This window comes from Rhinolophus sinicus, linkage group LG05 (assembly GCF_036562045.2).
Source record: "Rhinolophus sinicus isolate RSC01 linkage group LG05, ASM3656204v1, whole genome shotgun sequence".
Taxonomy (NCBI): domain Eukaryota; kingdom Metazoa; phylum Chordata; class Mammalia; order Chiroptera; family Rhinolophidae; genus Rhinolophus; species Rhinolophus sinicus.
This window is the reverse complement of record NC_133755.1, coordinates 145,902,113-145,918,920: the sequence shown is the minus strand read 5'-3', so window position 1 is coordinate 145,918,920 and position 16,808 is coordinate 145,902,113. Positions and strand designations below refer to the sequence as shown.

General features: G+C 36.9%; 1 protein-coding gene across 12 annotated transcripts in view; it reads left to right on the top strand.

Moving 5' to 3' along the window:
- FAM184A (family with sequence similarity 184 member A) overlaps positions 1 to 8,764 on the top strand; it is a 99,557-nt gene extending 90,793 nt beyond the window's left edge. For 6 of the 12 annotated variants that reach the window (XM_019740985.2, XM_019740980.2, XM_019740983.2 and 3 more), the window contains 4 exons: positions 1,696 to 1,813; positions 3,795 to 3,899; positions 6,402 to 6,604; positions 8,179 to 8,764. In XM_019740985.2, coding sequence (XP_019596544.1) covers positions 1,696 to 1,813; positions 3,795 to 3,899; positions 6,402 to 6,604; positions 8,179 to 8,260 — 508 coding nt within the window. In that variant the 3' untranslated portion in view covers positions 8,261 to 8,764. Of the gene's footprint in view, positions 1 to 1,695; positions 1,814 to 3,794; positions 3,900 to 5,922; positions 6,605 to 8,178 lie in introns of those variants that run through there. The other 6 variants (XM_074333502.1, XM_019740982.2, XM_019740990.2 and 3 more) reach the window with 4 other exon arrangements.
- Positions 8,765 to 16,808: the final 8,044 nt, after the last annotated feature.

The window sequence follows — 16,808 nt, the reverse complement described above, 5'->3', positions numbered from 1 at the left end:
GATACTAATTTTGTAGGTAAAGAATTTTTAAGCTAAATGAAGACATACTAGAAGTTAGGTTCAGAGCCAGCCTTTATTATGCAGAAAGGTGGTTTAAGGATTGTAACTGATTGTTGTAGACTCACTTTACCATAACTTCTTATTTTACTAAAACAAAAAGTAGACATAATAGTGTTAAATAAGGTTTGAAATCTAGTTTTTTAGCAACCATTCATTACCAAGTATTCTTGTTCAGCAGGAAGCAGTTCAAAAATCTTGTACCCAGCTTTGAATGATAAAGTACTCCGGTGACATCTTGTGGCTGCTCCAATGTTAAACCCCAACTGCCTTCCTTTGTCTTTGACTAGATCAGTTCTCAAGCTTCTTAAAACCTTTGCCCATAAAATGTATAAACCGTTGCCCATAAAATGCCATATTGTGACGAAGGGCAAGATCACTTTATGTGAGCTCAGTGATAACATTTTTCACTCGTTCTGCATTGCCACAAAGGAACCAAAGTGAAAAGAGTGAAACTGACCTCACACTGAACTATGTCCCAACTGATCTTGAGACAGGCGCTTCCTAATCCCACATATCTCGTCACCCTTGTACCTCCCCACCCCAGGTTAGAACTTCTGTCATGGGTCAAGGTGAGGAGCCGAACATGCTATCGCCAAATCTTTGGCTTGGGCTGAGTTAGTGGAGTTGTATGCTAAAGCTACTGAAATACACAGAGATTCTGGTACCGCTCTGGGATTAGGGGTCAGGCATGGGTCACCGATTCCTAGAAGACAGACCATCCACAAGTGACTCAATATTTGTTGAGTGAATAAATTTTTCTGTAAATCTTTATTAACCATAATTTTATTGAACTTATGTTCTATCCTTTGTATTCAGAACATAGTATGATTTTTAAAATTATCCTAATTATTTACATTTTCTAAAATTGAAAGTGCTTTTTTTCAAGCTAAGCCAGCGGTTTCCGTTTATATTCTTTTAACTCTACCTTGTTTAGACTCTTCAGGATCCATGTCCCCTCTGCTCATAAAACATGCCCTCTATTCTAGAGTCTTCAGTGGTATTCAGTCCTATTACATTCTCATTTTATTCAAGACAGAATAGGCCTAGAAGGAAATATAAGTCTTCTCTTACCTGATGAACCTTTTTTACAGTTTATATGCTTTAGCTGATAATATAGAATTTTTAAACTGAATTTCTCATCAACTAGGAAAGAATGATGTCATACATGTGTCCTTTTTTCCCCTTTCCTCTGCATTTTTTCTTGTCCTTTTTATATATGTTACCAAGCCTTATGTCATAACACAATATTTTATTTGCGATAAGTTCTCCTTAAGTAAGCCGACATTTCCAGCAGCAAACCTGCGTTTGCTAGGTTAGTATCATTCAGCATGTCATTTCTTCTACAGAGCTTACCTCTCACCTCATCCGCATATACCCTTGAAATGGCATAAAATGAGTGAATTATTCAAAAAGTAACCTGCAAAGCCTTTAATTATGTCACCTACCCCTGCAGAGCCCTTAATAATGCTATAGCTCCTGAGACAATCATGTCCTTATGCTCAAAAGTTTTAAGGAAAAGGTGTGGTTTTAAGTTTGTGTGTGCGTGTATTCAAGTGAACTAATATGAAAAATGTAGGTATTACAAAAGGATGTGTCTGAGTCATATTAATAAGCTAAAGATTTTCTTGTTTTTAGACTAGAAGAAATGGAAGAAAAATATCTAATGAGAGAATCAAAACCAGAAGATATACAGATGATTACAGAATTAAAAGCCATGCTTACAGAAAGAGACCAGGTCATAAAGAAACTAATTGTAAGATATTTTGTTTTTGATGTGACCGTGTAGTAATCAGCAGACTATTGATTGGGAAAATATTTTTAAGTAATGCTAAGCAAAAATTGAAAGTTATAAAATACATGCATTGTGATTGAAAGGTTATTAAACTGTTATGCATGAGGGTAAAAAATACAAAGTAATTATAATATTGAAATTGGTATCTATAAGGGGATTGTGCCTTCTTTCAGTATTTTAGTACATATCCAACGTGTAGTCATACGGCATTGCCAGTGCACAGTGAACATACTGTTGGGGTGTGCGCTGTACGTGTAGGATTAGAGTCGGATAGGAGAGGACAGCCCGCACAGCCTGTGTTAGATCGCATTGTCCACTTCCAGGTCAGTCATGTTAATTCCTAAAGTGTGCTCCACCGAACCCCGATCCCAGGAGACACCCATGGGCAAAAGGTTCCCTGAGGTAGCCTAGGAAAAGCCACAGACTCTCTTAGAGAGTCTCCATCCATGTGATGTTATTAGGGGTTCTGACAAATCCATCAGGGAAGAAAATATAGATTCAACAACACCTTGCTTTCATTAAAGCCATAATTCTTGAAGAATTAAAAATACACAAATGTTTTAAAATTCATAAAACCTTTCAGAGTCTTCTAAAATTATATGTGCTGGTCAGTAATGAAAATACCGCTTTTTACTGCCACTAACAAATGAGAAATATTTCATAGTAAAACTAGAAAAGAACACTAATCACTATGTGCTCATTGATCCTTTCAACTAAAAACTTTGGTCATTAGCATGCAAAGAGAGCCAAAGAACATTCATTTCTGAAGTCCTTTTTTTAAAATATATCTCTTTTAGCATTTAGGAAAGCCAAACTGTTGTCTGGGGCTAGTTCCTGCCAAAATTAACAGGCAGTACACTGGGCTTCTTAGATAAACCCAGAAGCATGCATTGGAAAGACAGAGCATCCGCTGCTTCCACCCACTAACCACCCAGTTCTCCAAGCATTGTCAGCATGAGCACAGGACTCATAGATTGTTCTCTCTGATAGCAGTAGATTCATGGAAAATCCCCTTACATTCCACACATAAAATTAGCATATGTATTAAGTGTATTTCATGTATGGTCCATAGGAATAGCTAGTTCTTACTGATTTTCTAGTTCTTACTGAGCAGGTGTTACAGATATAATTGTATTTTTTCCTCATTATAAGATAGGTGTTAGACTTCAAAGAGTAAAGTAACTTTCCAATACAACACAGCTAATCGGTGACAGGGCCAGGAATCTAGCCAAGCATTGTCCCATACTTCCCACTACACCCCAACTCTGGACTGTGAGACACGAGGCTGAGGTTAATGATGTAGATGACGGTCAGTGGTAACTAAGAGGGGAATGAACAATCTAGTTCTACTAGAGCACAGCCCTGCATTTCACACACTGTTCCATTTACTTATGTTTACTTCCTATAGCCTAGTTTTCAGTTAGCGCATGTTGTTGGAGAAGGGCCTCAAAGGGTTTTCTCTATATGGGCCATTCACTTTTTCTCTGTTCTTTGACTACCACTGCTGTCTCAGAGAGGAGAGCAGACAGGATCAAATATAGTTCCAGTACTCAAGAATAATGCTATATCCTAGTGTCATCTTCATGAATGGAGACAACTCAGCCATGCACACAGCTCCATCAATGCAGGGTATGCCTGCTCAAACTGCAGTCAGCTCTTTGGAGCAGAGAGAGAACCAAATAAAACATTTAGTTCCATTCTTGGAGGAAAAAGGCATTATAGGATAGAGAAGAGTCCCGTAACATAGGGTTTGAAAGGTGTTGAAAACTTGTCTACCATTAGTCTTTAAGACACTGGCAAGCAGGTCTAGAAATCTTTGAGCAAGATATAAATCTTCATTCAGGTTTTATATTAAATTTTGAATGAAATGACATTTATACAATGAAGTTTTAAAATATTCAATAAAAAATGTGTAAGAGATGTTTATAATTCTTTTGCATAGGAGGATAATAAATTTTATCAGCTGGAATTAGTCAATCGAGAAACTAACTTCAACAAAGTGTTTAATTCAAGTCCTACTGTTGGTGTTATTAATCCGTTGACTAAGGTATGTGATGTAAACAATGTACACTAGGAATATAGTTTAAAACTTGATTAACATTTTTATAAAATATTTAGAGAAGCATAGGCTAAAGCTTCCAAAAAATGTTTTCTTAAATTTAATAATCTAGGACTAAAATATGAACTCTTCATGTATTCATTTTCAGAATGAGATGCTAATAATATTTATTTGTTGATAATTCATGCTCCTTAAAATGATATTTATATTATAAAACCTTGGTGCTACCATTTTGTTTTTCATATTTGTAAAGAAAACTAACTTGTAAATCTCTTCAACATAATTTCTTGTCATTTCCTTAGATAGTTTTACTATCCTCTGTGGGGTCTTAAAAGACACTCCAGCACTGTCTACCCAGCAGCTCTCCCTAACTTAAGGCTACCTTGGGTTGGGCGTGTATTATTACTTACCAGTTGTCAGAGAAGGGCTTAACTTCTCTCAGTCTGAGGACCTTTTCTGAACAATTAAAATTGACCATGATCCATTCTGATACTTTCTCTTAGAGATGGAAGAGCCTTGTAGACAAATGAAATGGACATGCTAAGTCTTATACATCTTTGTGCCCCAGCTTTCTATGGCTCCCATCATAGTGCTTTGGGTATAGTAGGTATTCAATAAAAATTTGTTCAGTTGCAAAGTTTCATCCCATTTTGTATAAGCCACCAAAATTATTCTAGTGAATAAAGCAAGTAATAAAGAATAAAGAATTATGGGGTTACATATATTTGGGCAGAAATAGTAGTAGAAATAAAAGTGCTAGTGCTTAAGCTATTTTTTAAATTCATATTTTATTTGCATATCATGCCTAATTTCTATTAGGCCCTTAGCCAAAAATTTTTGCTTTCAAAGGTTATAAAACTTTTCTGTTAAGAATACAGATTCTGTCCTTCCTTCACAAGTTAAAGTGCTCCAAACTTTACACTTCAATGTTTTGTAAAATAGAATGGCTAAAGTAGGGAGCTCTATAGCTTTGTCTCCAAAGCCTAACATACTGCTGGGCACACAGAAGGCTCTCAATAAATAATTGGTGAATGAACAAATATAGTTAGTTTTAGTTTTTATGTTCATAATTTAGGGTGAAATAAGCTTTGAAAGAGTTGTTAAAATAAGATATACTAGAAATATTTTCCTTTCCTTTATTATTTTATTGGAATTACATTTTTAGCTACAGAACCATTACTGTAGAACTTTACCATTGATAATTTTTAATTTCTTAAAATAGCAACTAAGTACATTTAATGATGCCTTCTGTGACTAGAACAAGAAAATCCATAATATACATCTGTGTAAGAACTTTCAAATACTTTTGACTACTACTAGTGATTTCGATTTTCACAAATAGTTCTGAAGAACACATTATTCTTCCTTTCTTTTCAGTTATGCTAAAATAGGCTCCTTGTCAGAGACTCCATGATTAAGAGAATATGACATAGAGGGCAATATCTAGATAATGAGATCATTATTTTATAAGTAAAGGAAAAAAGGGCTGTCTTGTCTATTAATGGTAATTTTTTTCCAACCTCTGGAATTATTTTGAAAAAACAAAATACAAACCCATATATTTAGTTAGCATACATTTAATTAGTAAAATATTGGAATATTCAAAATATTTTACAACATGTTAATTTTTATTCTGCATAACAAGATGATGCTCATTGATTTTAGAGGTGTGAATAAAATAGAGACTAAAGTTAGATTTATAAGCTGATAGATTTTGAAAATCTGCAATTGTATTCCTTTTCATCTGTTAATTTTAAACAATTGAAAAATAACTGATTTTGTTTTATAACCTTTAAATTTTTATAAAAAGATTGTGAGCCAATTAATTATACTCCTAATTAATTAGGAAATGAGACTTAATTATGCAGATTTAATTTTCTGTCTTCAGATAGATGGTGCGGTGAATTTAAAACCAAATTATTTCTCTAAGTCTGCTGTAGATCTTAAGTAGATTTATGAGATTTGTTTTAAACTACATTGCCAAGTATTTTCTAATTCCTTTTTTTTCCAGGCAAGGACTGCCTCCTTTTGACAGATGGCTAAAGTTCATGGACCTCTCTTTTAAAATTATGTTTAACTTTACACCTTCTCCTAATTTTAGACTGAATGCATTTAACTTTGTAGTATCGCCAACACCTACTCTTCCCTACCACCCTCCCCTTTTCTCCTTTTCCTCCCAGTATTCTTTACTCCTTGGCATTCTTTCTACCTCCTCCTCCCCTCCCCATGAATCATTCCTAAATGTTTCTTCCTCAATCTTTCTGACCTAGCAGCATGTCTGTCTGTGAGGATTCCATGTAGATAAAGAACACCTCCAAGGATCCCCAGAACACACTTTGGGTAACACTGGTTCATTTTAACATCTCAATTTAACATAAAACTTCGAAAATTTTCCCATACCAAATTTATATCTTCTGCTATTCCTATTTTTTTCATTTGTCCTTGTGCAGGGACTATCCTCACATGTATTATTTTTAATTTTTAATGCAGCAAAAGAAGAAGAATGATAAATCACCAACAAACAGGTTTGTAAGTGTTCCCAATCTAAGTGCTCTGGAATCTGGTGGAGTGGGCAATGGACATCCTAACCGCCTGGATCCCATTCCTAATTCTCCAGTCCACGATATTGAGTTCAACAGCAGCAAACCACTTCCACAGCCAGTGCCGCCCAAAGATCCCAAGACATTTTTGAGGTGAGCCCCGTCTCACCAGTGATTTTTTTTTTCCTTTTTTAACTAGAGAAATTTACCTTCTTACATTGCAGAAATCTATCTTAAGAACAGCCTAGGAAAAGAAATAGTACTATGAAATACTTTCAAAATATATTTCTCATCTCTCTAGAGAACTCCTTTTTGACTCTTAAAAAGATTTTTCTAATTTGTTAGTCAATTTTCTAAATGCTTAATATAATTCATATGCTTAGAATTTTAATATTTATGGATTGTTGCTTCATTTTTAGTATTGTCACTATTTTTTCATTAATCCATCCTTAGTACAGAACTTGAAAATACTTTTTTTTATTAAGTAGCTTTTGTTTCTGTTTCTTGTGTTATATGTTTACTTTTTCTCCCTTTCTTGTTTACCAGGCTTATTTGTAAAAATATATGTTTATTGTCAAAATAAGAAATATGTAAGTTCTGGGAACTTAATGACATACACAGGCAACAAATAAATTTAGAAAAAATAATTTTATAATTGACATTCCTATTTTAAGTTATCTCAGAGTTGTTAAATGATTATTAAATAAAATATGAATGAAATCCAGTTGTTTACCCCTCAAATAAAGTCAGAAAATACTATCATTTTATGCTTACTATTTCCTCATTTTACTAAATCTCAGCAGCGTCAGTACTAATAGTCTTATATGTAGACTATCTTTTTCTAGGTTAAGTGATTAATGACGTAGTTAATGACTAATGATTTTAAATAGAAAAAACTAACAAGAATGAAAAATAGTCAAGTCCACCTTTGAATGTGTGTCCTGCTAAACATTTTGTGTTGCTTATTTCCCCTGTGCATGCGTATGTTCAGGTATCAGTAAGATGCATGTGCATGAGCCCAAGGAACATGACTACTGGAGTTTCCCTTACACATTGTTGCGTACCTTGTAATTTCCCCCAGAGACGGTAGGATTCTCTTATTTTCTCAACTAGCCCAAAGAATCTTTAGTTGACTTAAGTATAAACTCTACAGTTAGACTAAGATAAGTATCAAATATATAACTTTGAAGATGGAGGGCGAACTGGCTTTTTAATGCACTCATTTTCCCCTAGAGTATTTGCTTATGAAATTATGAAAGTTTAATAAAATATATAGTAAAAATACTATACCATCGTTTAGTTACTTAATTTAGTTACATGTAAGGACACATCTGTAAGAATCAAGTGCTTGTGTCAGATTCTGAAATTTTAATTACCCGAAAGAGAAAAGGTGCTGAGGGGAATGTTATCTTATTCTCTTACCTCCCACTATTCCTCCTGAATTCTTTTATTTAAGGAAAGTGGCATCATTTTCCTCAACTTTTTGATTTTTGTTTCTTTGGTAATTGTCATGCTAGGGCTCCTCCTTAAGTGATGTCACACCTGAGCTGCGATGCACTCATGTGGAGTGGGGGCCCCAACCTGGTGTAGCGGAAGTAGCAAACTGGAGCACACATCTGACACGGGGAACCACTGTGGTCACCTACACTGATGATTTATATGCTTTCCCCTTCATCTGGCTAAACAACTTAATGCTGGGTTACATGTCTCTCTTTTTATGAATCCAGTCCCCCTCAGAGTGAAGCCTCCCCGGTGGCCTCTCCAGATCGCCAGCGCCAGGACTGGTTCGCCCGGTACTTTACGTTCTGAAAGAAGGTGTTGGCAGAGATCTCTGTGGACTGTCACTGAGCATGACCTCACAGATCATTAGTGCACAGGCTTCCTGTGCCCAGCACTGTGAATGGGAAAGGACTTGTCTCTCCAATGGAAAATGCACTGTATTTCCTTTGATACTTATTGGAATCAGTATAAGGTACTACTACTGGGGGTGCCAAAAAAATGTATACACATTTTAAGAGATGTTATCTGTGTGCTCAAGCAGTAGTTCGCGGTAATCAGAAGTGTCTGGACGCTGATGGTAACCACTTTGAGCATCTCTTGTAATCGCAGAAGTCAAACGTGACTTGTATTCATCTTTTGTTATCAGTATACGTATATTGAGTATTACAATTAAAAGTTTTTCCTTTCTTAAAATGTGTATACATTTTTTGGCACCCTCTGCATATTATGTGTGTAATTATAACAGTTATTTTTATTTGAGATGGAAGTCTTTAACCTTTGTAATTACTGCATAATAAAATTTGTTAGAACAAAGAATAATGCTTTTCATTTATTCTAGTAAGTTTAATTTTTAAGTACTTTTTAATTTCAAGTAATACTTGCCAGAAAGTTTTACTGCATAATAATCATAAACTATCAAATTGTTTAACTTCAATAATCATAACAAAATCAAGATAAGGAAACATGTCTTAATTTGTTCCCTTACTGTGTACAGATATAATTAAACTGTGTTCTCTAAACTTACAAGGCTAGAATGAAAACACTGTGGACTTCCAGGTATCTAAAATACTGCTGACTTATTTATAGTGTTTTAATTATTCTGATAGTTGAGAATCTAGAACTTTTAGTACAATTAGAATCTAAATTAATATTATTATTTATGGCAAAAATTTATTAAGAGACAGTCAATTCTATCTTAATTTGTCTTAAAAGCATTTGTTAGTTTTAAAAGTTATCAATATGGTGTTGTCATATGAACATGGGCTCAACTAACCACTGTCACATTAAGGAGACCTTTTATTCCTTTAAATGTCCAGCCCACTTTGGCAGGATACTATTTTGTGTCCTACAACATCCTGCAAGAGTGCATCCATTTCTAGGAGTGCCAAATTTAGTTGATTTGGTAATACAGATTTTAGAAAAATACAGGTGAACAAGATAAATACAAAGACATGATCTATGAACGATTATAATTATGTTAAAGACCAACTTTCTAAGTGGTTATTATGTGTCAGGCACTGTGCTAAGCGGTCAGTAGAAACATTCCCATTTAATCTTCACAAAATCTTTAAGGACTAAACCATTGCATATGAGTATGCACGGTGGTAACATGCTCTTTAAGTTATCCCCAAAAAAAAATTTCAACAAAATACTTTGTCTGAATTTTTTTTCATAAACTAGGAGATTGAATTTTCCAAGAAAAATGGTTAATGCTTATTTCAGAAAATATAAGCCCATTTTCTTGCTCCTATTTTGCATCTGGCTTATACATATCTCATAATTTGGACGTTCAGTTACCAAGGTCTTGATGACTAGTACTCATGCAGGTGACTGGGCTAGATATGGAGATACAAAGATGATGGACATCTGTCCTCAAGGAGCCAACAATGTACTTGCTAAAATAGTCTAGAACCAACCATTTAGCAGCAATATCAGAAGGGCCACAAATAAGATTTATGGAGTGTACAATGGAAGCAGAAGCAGAGAGGGGGCAGTGATTAACTCTACCTAAATGGTGGCTATCTACCCTATCCTGTCAAGTTACGTAAGCTCGACATGGAAGTGGTACCCAAGCATAATACTGAAAGATGAGTAGGAATTAACCAGAGAGACCAAAGATGGGGCTGTTCTGGGGACAAGCTGAAACAAGAGTCAGGAAAAAGCAGACCAGCTGCATTCTGAGAAGTCAGTATAATCCTGTGGGACCAACGTGGTATGCTAAGAGAGCAGACATTTCTTAGCACCTTCCTTGTATGAGACACTACACTTTTAACATTTTTAACCCTTCAACAACTCTGTTGAAGAACGTGAACACTCCTTCCTTTGCTCCTCCCCCCAACGCACATGCACGCACATGCACACACAATTACACAACTGGTAAGGGTTGAAACCTATGTTCTTTCCATTATGCTACAAATGGCCTGGAATGTTTAGTAAGGAATTCAACTGGATTCTCTAGAATTTTGAGCAGGTAATAAACAGCATGATTATATTTTTTAAAAGAATTTTTTTAATCACCATATTGGCTGCCATTTGTTCAGAATGGATGGGCGAGACCAACTTGAAGCTTACTGAATTGGTTCAGATGAAAACTGAACCAAAGAATTGTTAGTGGGAATGGAGATGAGGGGAATAAAGAGTAAAAATGTAGACTTGGTGGGAATTGGTAAAAATTTACGTGTGGAATATGAAGGAAAATGAAGTATGGGCAAAAGATAGTGTGATTTCAGATATGCTGAAATTAAAGTTTCTCTGGAATAATTAATAGGCACTTAAACACACGGATCTGGAGCATGGCATATATGAGATTGATAAAGCCAAAGGTTTGAATAGAATTCTGGGGGACACCAACATTTAAGGGGCAGGCAAGGCTTGAATGAGAAGTAGAGTTATAGAGTTATATCCCAAAAAGCATGATGTTGTGGGAGAAGAATGTCCCAAACAGAGCAGCCAACCAGGTACTGTAGAGATCAGGAAAGGGAAATGATGAAAAGGGTCCGCTGGCTTTGACAACTAGAACACGGTCTTAGCAAAAGCAGATTCAGGGGAATGGCAGTGCAGCCAAAACTAGATTCCAGAGAAGTGCGTGGAAGGAAGTTGACAGTGAGTAAAAACCCTTATTTGCAGAAACCTGGCGATACAGGGATGGGGAAAGAAAGACGGGGTTGCAAGGTCGAGATGGGTTTTATTTGTGTTTTATCTTATTTTTGTGCTGGGAAGAGAGGAAGGAATTAAAAGCACAGGAGAAAGAAGAGACAAACAAATATTTTACAACTTTGAACTGTTTATTTGGTCATATGTAACATGAGATGGTCAAAAGAAGTCATATACAAATGGTTAACATGATTGAAGAAAAAGTTTCAGCAAGACATTTCCTTTGACAGAATATAAAAAGCAATGTGGAATTCTAGAATCTGGGAGTTGGAAGAAGCCTTACAGGCCACGTCTTCTGATCACCAACAGAATGCGTGAATCCTCTAACATCCCTGACTGACCTGTAATACTCCAGTGCTGTAATACCTGAGGCTTCCAAGTGTTGGCTCTGTCATTAACAAGTGTCTTCACTGCTGTGACTCAGTCTCCTGGGATGTGCTCTTTGGCATCTTCAGCTACTTGGATGCAGGTTTATAGGAATGGGTAGTTATATTCAACCAGGATTAGGATTTTGTTAGGTAAGTACCAAAGAAGGAGGGAGTTCAGAGCAACAAGTGTGTTTGCAGAGAAGTGATGGTAATGATACAAAAAAAAAATGCTATTTATCATTTTAAACAACCTTACTACGTTTATGCTAGGATTTTAGAAGTAAAACCACAGTGGCAGATACTATCAACTGCCTTATTGGAGTCTGATCAACAGTTTCCAATGTGTTTTGGGAACGAGGGGTGCTTCCCCACACATCCAAGCAGTTTTAACACACCAGCTGGGTGTCCTACAATTCAAATCAATTCTGACACTATCTACCTGGCGATAGTGGCAGGCCCCACACGTTAAGGGCTCAGTCTCACAAGGCCACTCTCCACTTCAGATGCCAATCACAAACTCAGGTTGTCACCTGTGCTCCTGATGCCTGGCTATAAATCAGAGATCCCCATGAACCCCTCCTTAGGTTCAATTAATTTGCTAGAGCAGCTCACAGAACTCAGGAAATCTGTTTACTTACTAGATTACGGGTTTATCACAAAGGATATTAAAGAATACGAATCAACAGCTACATGAAAACAGGGTGAGGTCCCAAACAAAGCATCTGTCCTAGACGATATTAGGGCCCAGCACAGTGACATGTGAAAGCATCTGGTTCCTCAACCTGGAAGTTCTCCAAATCCAGTCTTTTTGGGTTTCTATACAGGATTCAGCACACAGGCATGGTTGATTAAATTAACTGGCCAGTGGTGACTGAACTCAATCTCCAGCCCTTCTCTATTCCCAGAGACCAAGGGGGTCCAACCCTCTAATCACATGATTCGTTTCCCTGGCAACCAGCCCCCATCCTTAAGCATCTGAAAAGATAATTATCATATGATCAGCAATTCCACTTCTAGGTATATACCCCAAAGCAGAATTGAAAACAAGAATGCGAACAGATACTTGTACACCAATGGCCATGGCAGCATTATTCACAATAGCCAAAAGGTAGAAACGATCCAAATGTCCAACAGATGAATAGATAGATAAAATGAAAAACTCAGTCTTGCCCTCCTCCTGTTGTAGGGGAAAGCCTCAATTCAATCTCCTATGTGTCTCCTTTACTCCTCATACAAAACACTTCATTTCTGACACTTCTGGTCACCAAATACGTGGGGGTTTTTTCCTACAACAAGCAAGTCTCTGATACCAGATGAGTACCTTACCGTTCAACTCAATTCTGACACTATCTACCCAAAGATAGCATCAGATCCCACAGATTAATAGCTCAGTTCTACAAGACTACCCCTCCCCTCCTCATCCCACCCCACCCAAACTTCAGATGCCGATAGCAAGCCCAGGTTAATATCTGTGCTTCTGACCAACTGGCTATCGAGCAGAAGTTCTATTAATAACAACCTCCCACCCCCCATTCCGATGAATCTGCTACAGCACCTCACAACACACCTACCAGTTTATTAAAGGTATAAAGGATACAGATGAACCGCCAGATGAAGAGATACGTAAGGTCAGGTCTGGACAGACCAATTACTGGCAACAAATTTGAATCAGCAATCTAAAAACTTTGAACAGACAAAAGTCCAGGAATGGACAGCTTCACAGGTGAATTCTACCCAGCATTTAAAAAAGAATACCTATTCTTTTCAAGCTATTCCAAAAAATTCAAGAGGAAACAATGCTTCCAAACTCATTCTATGAAGCCAACATTACCTTGATACCAAAACCAGACAAAGACACTACAGAAGAAGGTGTGTGTGTGGGGGGGGGGGGACAGGGGGGGTGAAGAGAAGGAGAAGAAGAAGAAGGTAATTGCAGGCCAATATCCTAGATGAAGATAGATACAAAAATTCTCAACAAAATATTAACAAACCAAAATCAACAATACATTAAAAGAATCATAACGACATGACCAAGTGGGATCTATGTCAGGGATGGAAGGATTGAACAATATCCACAAATCAACCATATGAACAAAACCAAGGCCTCTTCCAGCAAGATTGCAGGATATAAAGTTAATATGCAAAGTCAATTGTTTTCTTACATACCAGCAATGAACAAGTGGAATTTGAAATTAAAAGCACATTACCACTTACATTAGCACCCAAAAAAGGAGCACTTAGATAGAAATCTAAAATGGAGAGATAGATATTCCATGTTCATGAATAGAAAGACTCCATACTGTCAAAATGTCAGTTCTTCACAACTTGATCTACAGATTCATCCCACCTCAAATGAAATCTCAGCAAGTTATTTCATGGATGTTGATAAACTGATTCTAAAGTTTACATAGAGGGAAAAGACCCAGAATAGCCAACTCAGTATTGAAGGAGAAGAACAATGTTGGAGGATTGACACTACCTGACTAAGATCCACTATAAAGCTACAGTAATCAAGACAGCATGGTACTAAGTGAAAAAAATAGACAAATAGATCAATGGAACAGACTGGAGGGCGCACAGATAGACCCATGTAAATACAGTCCATAGATTTTTGACAAAAGAGCAAAGACAATACAGGTCTTTGACAAATGGAGCAAAGACAGTCTTTTCAACAAATGGTAGTACAACCAGGTATCCACACGCACACACACAATATCTAGACACAGATCTCACAACCTTCACTAAAATTAACTCAAAGTGAATCATAGACTTAAGTGTAAAACACCAAGTTGTAAATGTCCTAGAATGTAGGAGAAACCTAGATGCCCTTTGGTGTGGTGATGACTTTTTAAATACAACAAAAACACAATCCATGAAAGAAAGAACTGATAAACTGGACTTGATTAAAATTAAAAATCTGTTTTGTGAAAGACAATGCCAAGAGAATAAGAAGATAAGCCACAGATTGGAGGTAATATTTGCAAGACACATCTGATAAAGTACTCTTAAAACTCAACAATAAGGAAACGAGCAACCTGGTTTAAAAATGGGCAAAAGATCTGAAAAGATTCCTCACCAAAGAAGATATACAGATTAAAAGTAAGCATATGAAGAGATGTCCAACATCATATGAGTATGTCATCAGAGAAATGCAAAATGAAAACAAGATACCACCACACACCTATTAGAATGGACAAAATCCAAAACACTGACAACACCAAATGCTGAAGAGGATGTAGAGCAACAGAAACTCTCACTCATTGCTGGTGGGAATACAAAATAACACAGCCACTTTGGAAAACAATTTGGTGGTTTCTTACAAGGCTAAACATACTCTTTACCATATGAACCAGCAATTACACTCCTTGGTATTTACCCAAGGGAAGTGAAAACTTCTGTCACACCAAAACCTGCACATGAATCTACATAGCAGCTTTATCCATTATTGGCAACACTTGGAATCAGCCAAGACATCCTTCAGTAGGTGAGTGAAGTGTGTGGTATATCCAGATAATGGAGTATTATTCAGCACCAAAAGAAATGAGTTACCAAGCCATAAAAAGACATGAAAGAACCTCAGACATATATTACACAGTGAAAGAAGCCAATCTGAAAACGGTACCTACTGTATGATTTCAACTACATGACATCCTGGAAAAGACAAAATGATGGATACAGTAAAAAGATCTGTTGTTACCAGGGTTTAGGTGAGAGGGCGGGATGAATAGAGCACAGATATTTAGGGCAGTGAAACTTGGTATACTGCAATAGTGGGTACATGTTATTTTATCTGTCAAAACCCATAGAATGTACACCAATAGTGTGCCTACTGTAAAGCATGAGTTTTGGGTGATACTGAAGTGTCAATGTAGGTTCATCAATTGTAACAAATGCACCACTTTGGTAAGATGTTGATAGTGGGGTAGGTTGTGCCTGTATGGGGACACCCTTGTGAGGGCATATAAGAATTCTCTGTACTTTCTGCTCAATTTTGCTGTGAATCTAAAACTGCTCTAAAATTTTCTTTTGTTTTAATTTAAAAAATAATAAAAAATAAATAAACCTTATTTTTCTACATACTAGAAAGGAACAATCAGACATTGAAATTGAAAATGTTATTTACATAGCATCAAAAAGTATGATTTCCGGGCCGGCCCGGTGGCTCAGGCAGTTGGAGCTCCATGCTCCTAACTCCAAAGGTTGCCGGTTCGATTCCCACATGGGCCAGTGGGCTCTCAACCACAAGGTTGCCAGTTCAACTCCTCAAGTCCCACAAGGGATGGTGGGCTGCACCCTCTGCAACTAGCAATGGCAACTGGACCTGGAGCTGAGCTGCGCCCTCCACAACTAAGACTGGAAAGACACAACTTGAAGCTACACGGCACTCTCCCACAACTAAGATTGAAGGGACAGCAACTTGACTTGGAAAAATGTCCCGGATGTAGTACACAGTTCTCCAATAAAGTCCTGTTCCCTTTCCCCAATCAATCAATCAATCAATAAAATCTTTAAAAAGAAAAAAGTATGATTTCCCCCTCCCACATGATTTTATGGACAAATCTGAGAGATTTGACAAAATCATCAAACACTGTTTAGAGATACTAAGTACTTAACACCTAAATAAATGGTGAGGTTTACTTTGTTCAAAGGTCGTATCACTCAATATTAACATGCAAATTCTTCCCATATTGACCTATAGATGCTATGCAATCCCAACAAAAACCCAGCTTTTTAACAGAAAATGACAAACTGGTTTTAAAATTCATATGGAAACACAAGAACCCAAACAACTTTCAAAAAGAACAACATTGGATGCTAAACACTGATTTCAAGACTCATTATAAAGCCACAGTAACCAAAGACAATGTGGTATTTTTGTAAACAGACAAATAGATCTGGCAACAGAATTGTAAAGTCTATATAAAGGACAACTGATTTTCGCATAAGTGCAAAGTCTTTTTGGTGGAAAAAGGATAGCTCTTTTAAACAAACGGAGCTAGATATATATATGCAAAACAAAACAAAAAGTTACCTAAGATACATACTTCGCACCATATTCAAAAATTAGTTCAGAAAAGGCCATAGGCCTAAACATAAAACCACTCTAAAACTTCTAGATGAAAATACAACAGAAAAATGTCCCTGGCCTTGGGTTTGGCGGAGCTCTTAGACCAAAGGCGCAATCTAAACAATCCGTCAGAGCACCGCACCTCCGCCCGCCGCCTCCCCTTTCCACCTGGGGCGGCTTTTCATTCTAGCCCCGCCTCGGGCTCCGCGCCCCGCCCAGACTCTCTGCTCCTCCCGGACCGTCCTCCACCCTCCCAATCCGCTCCGCC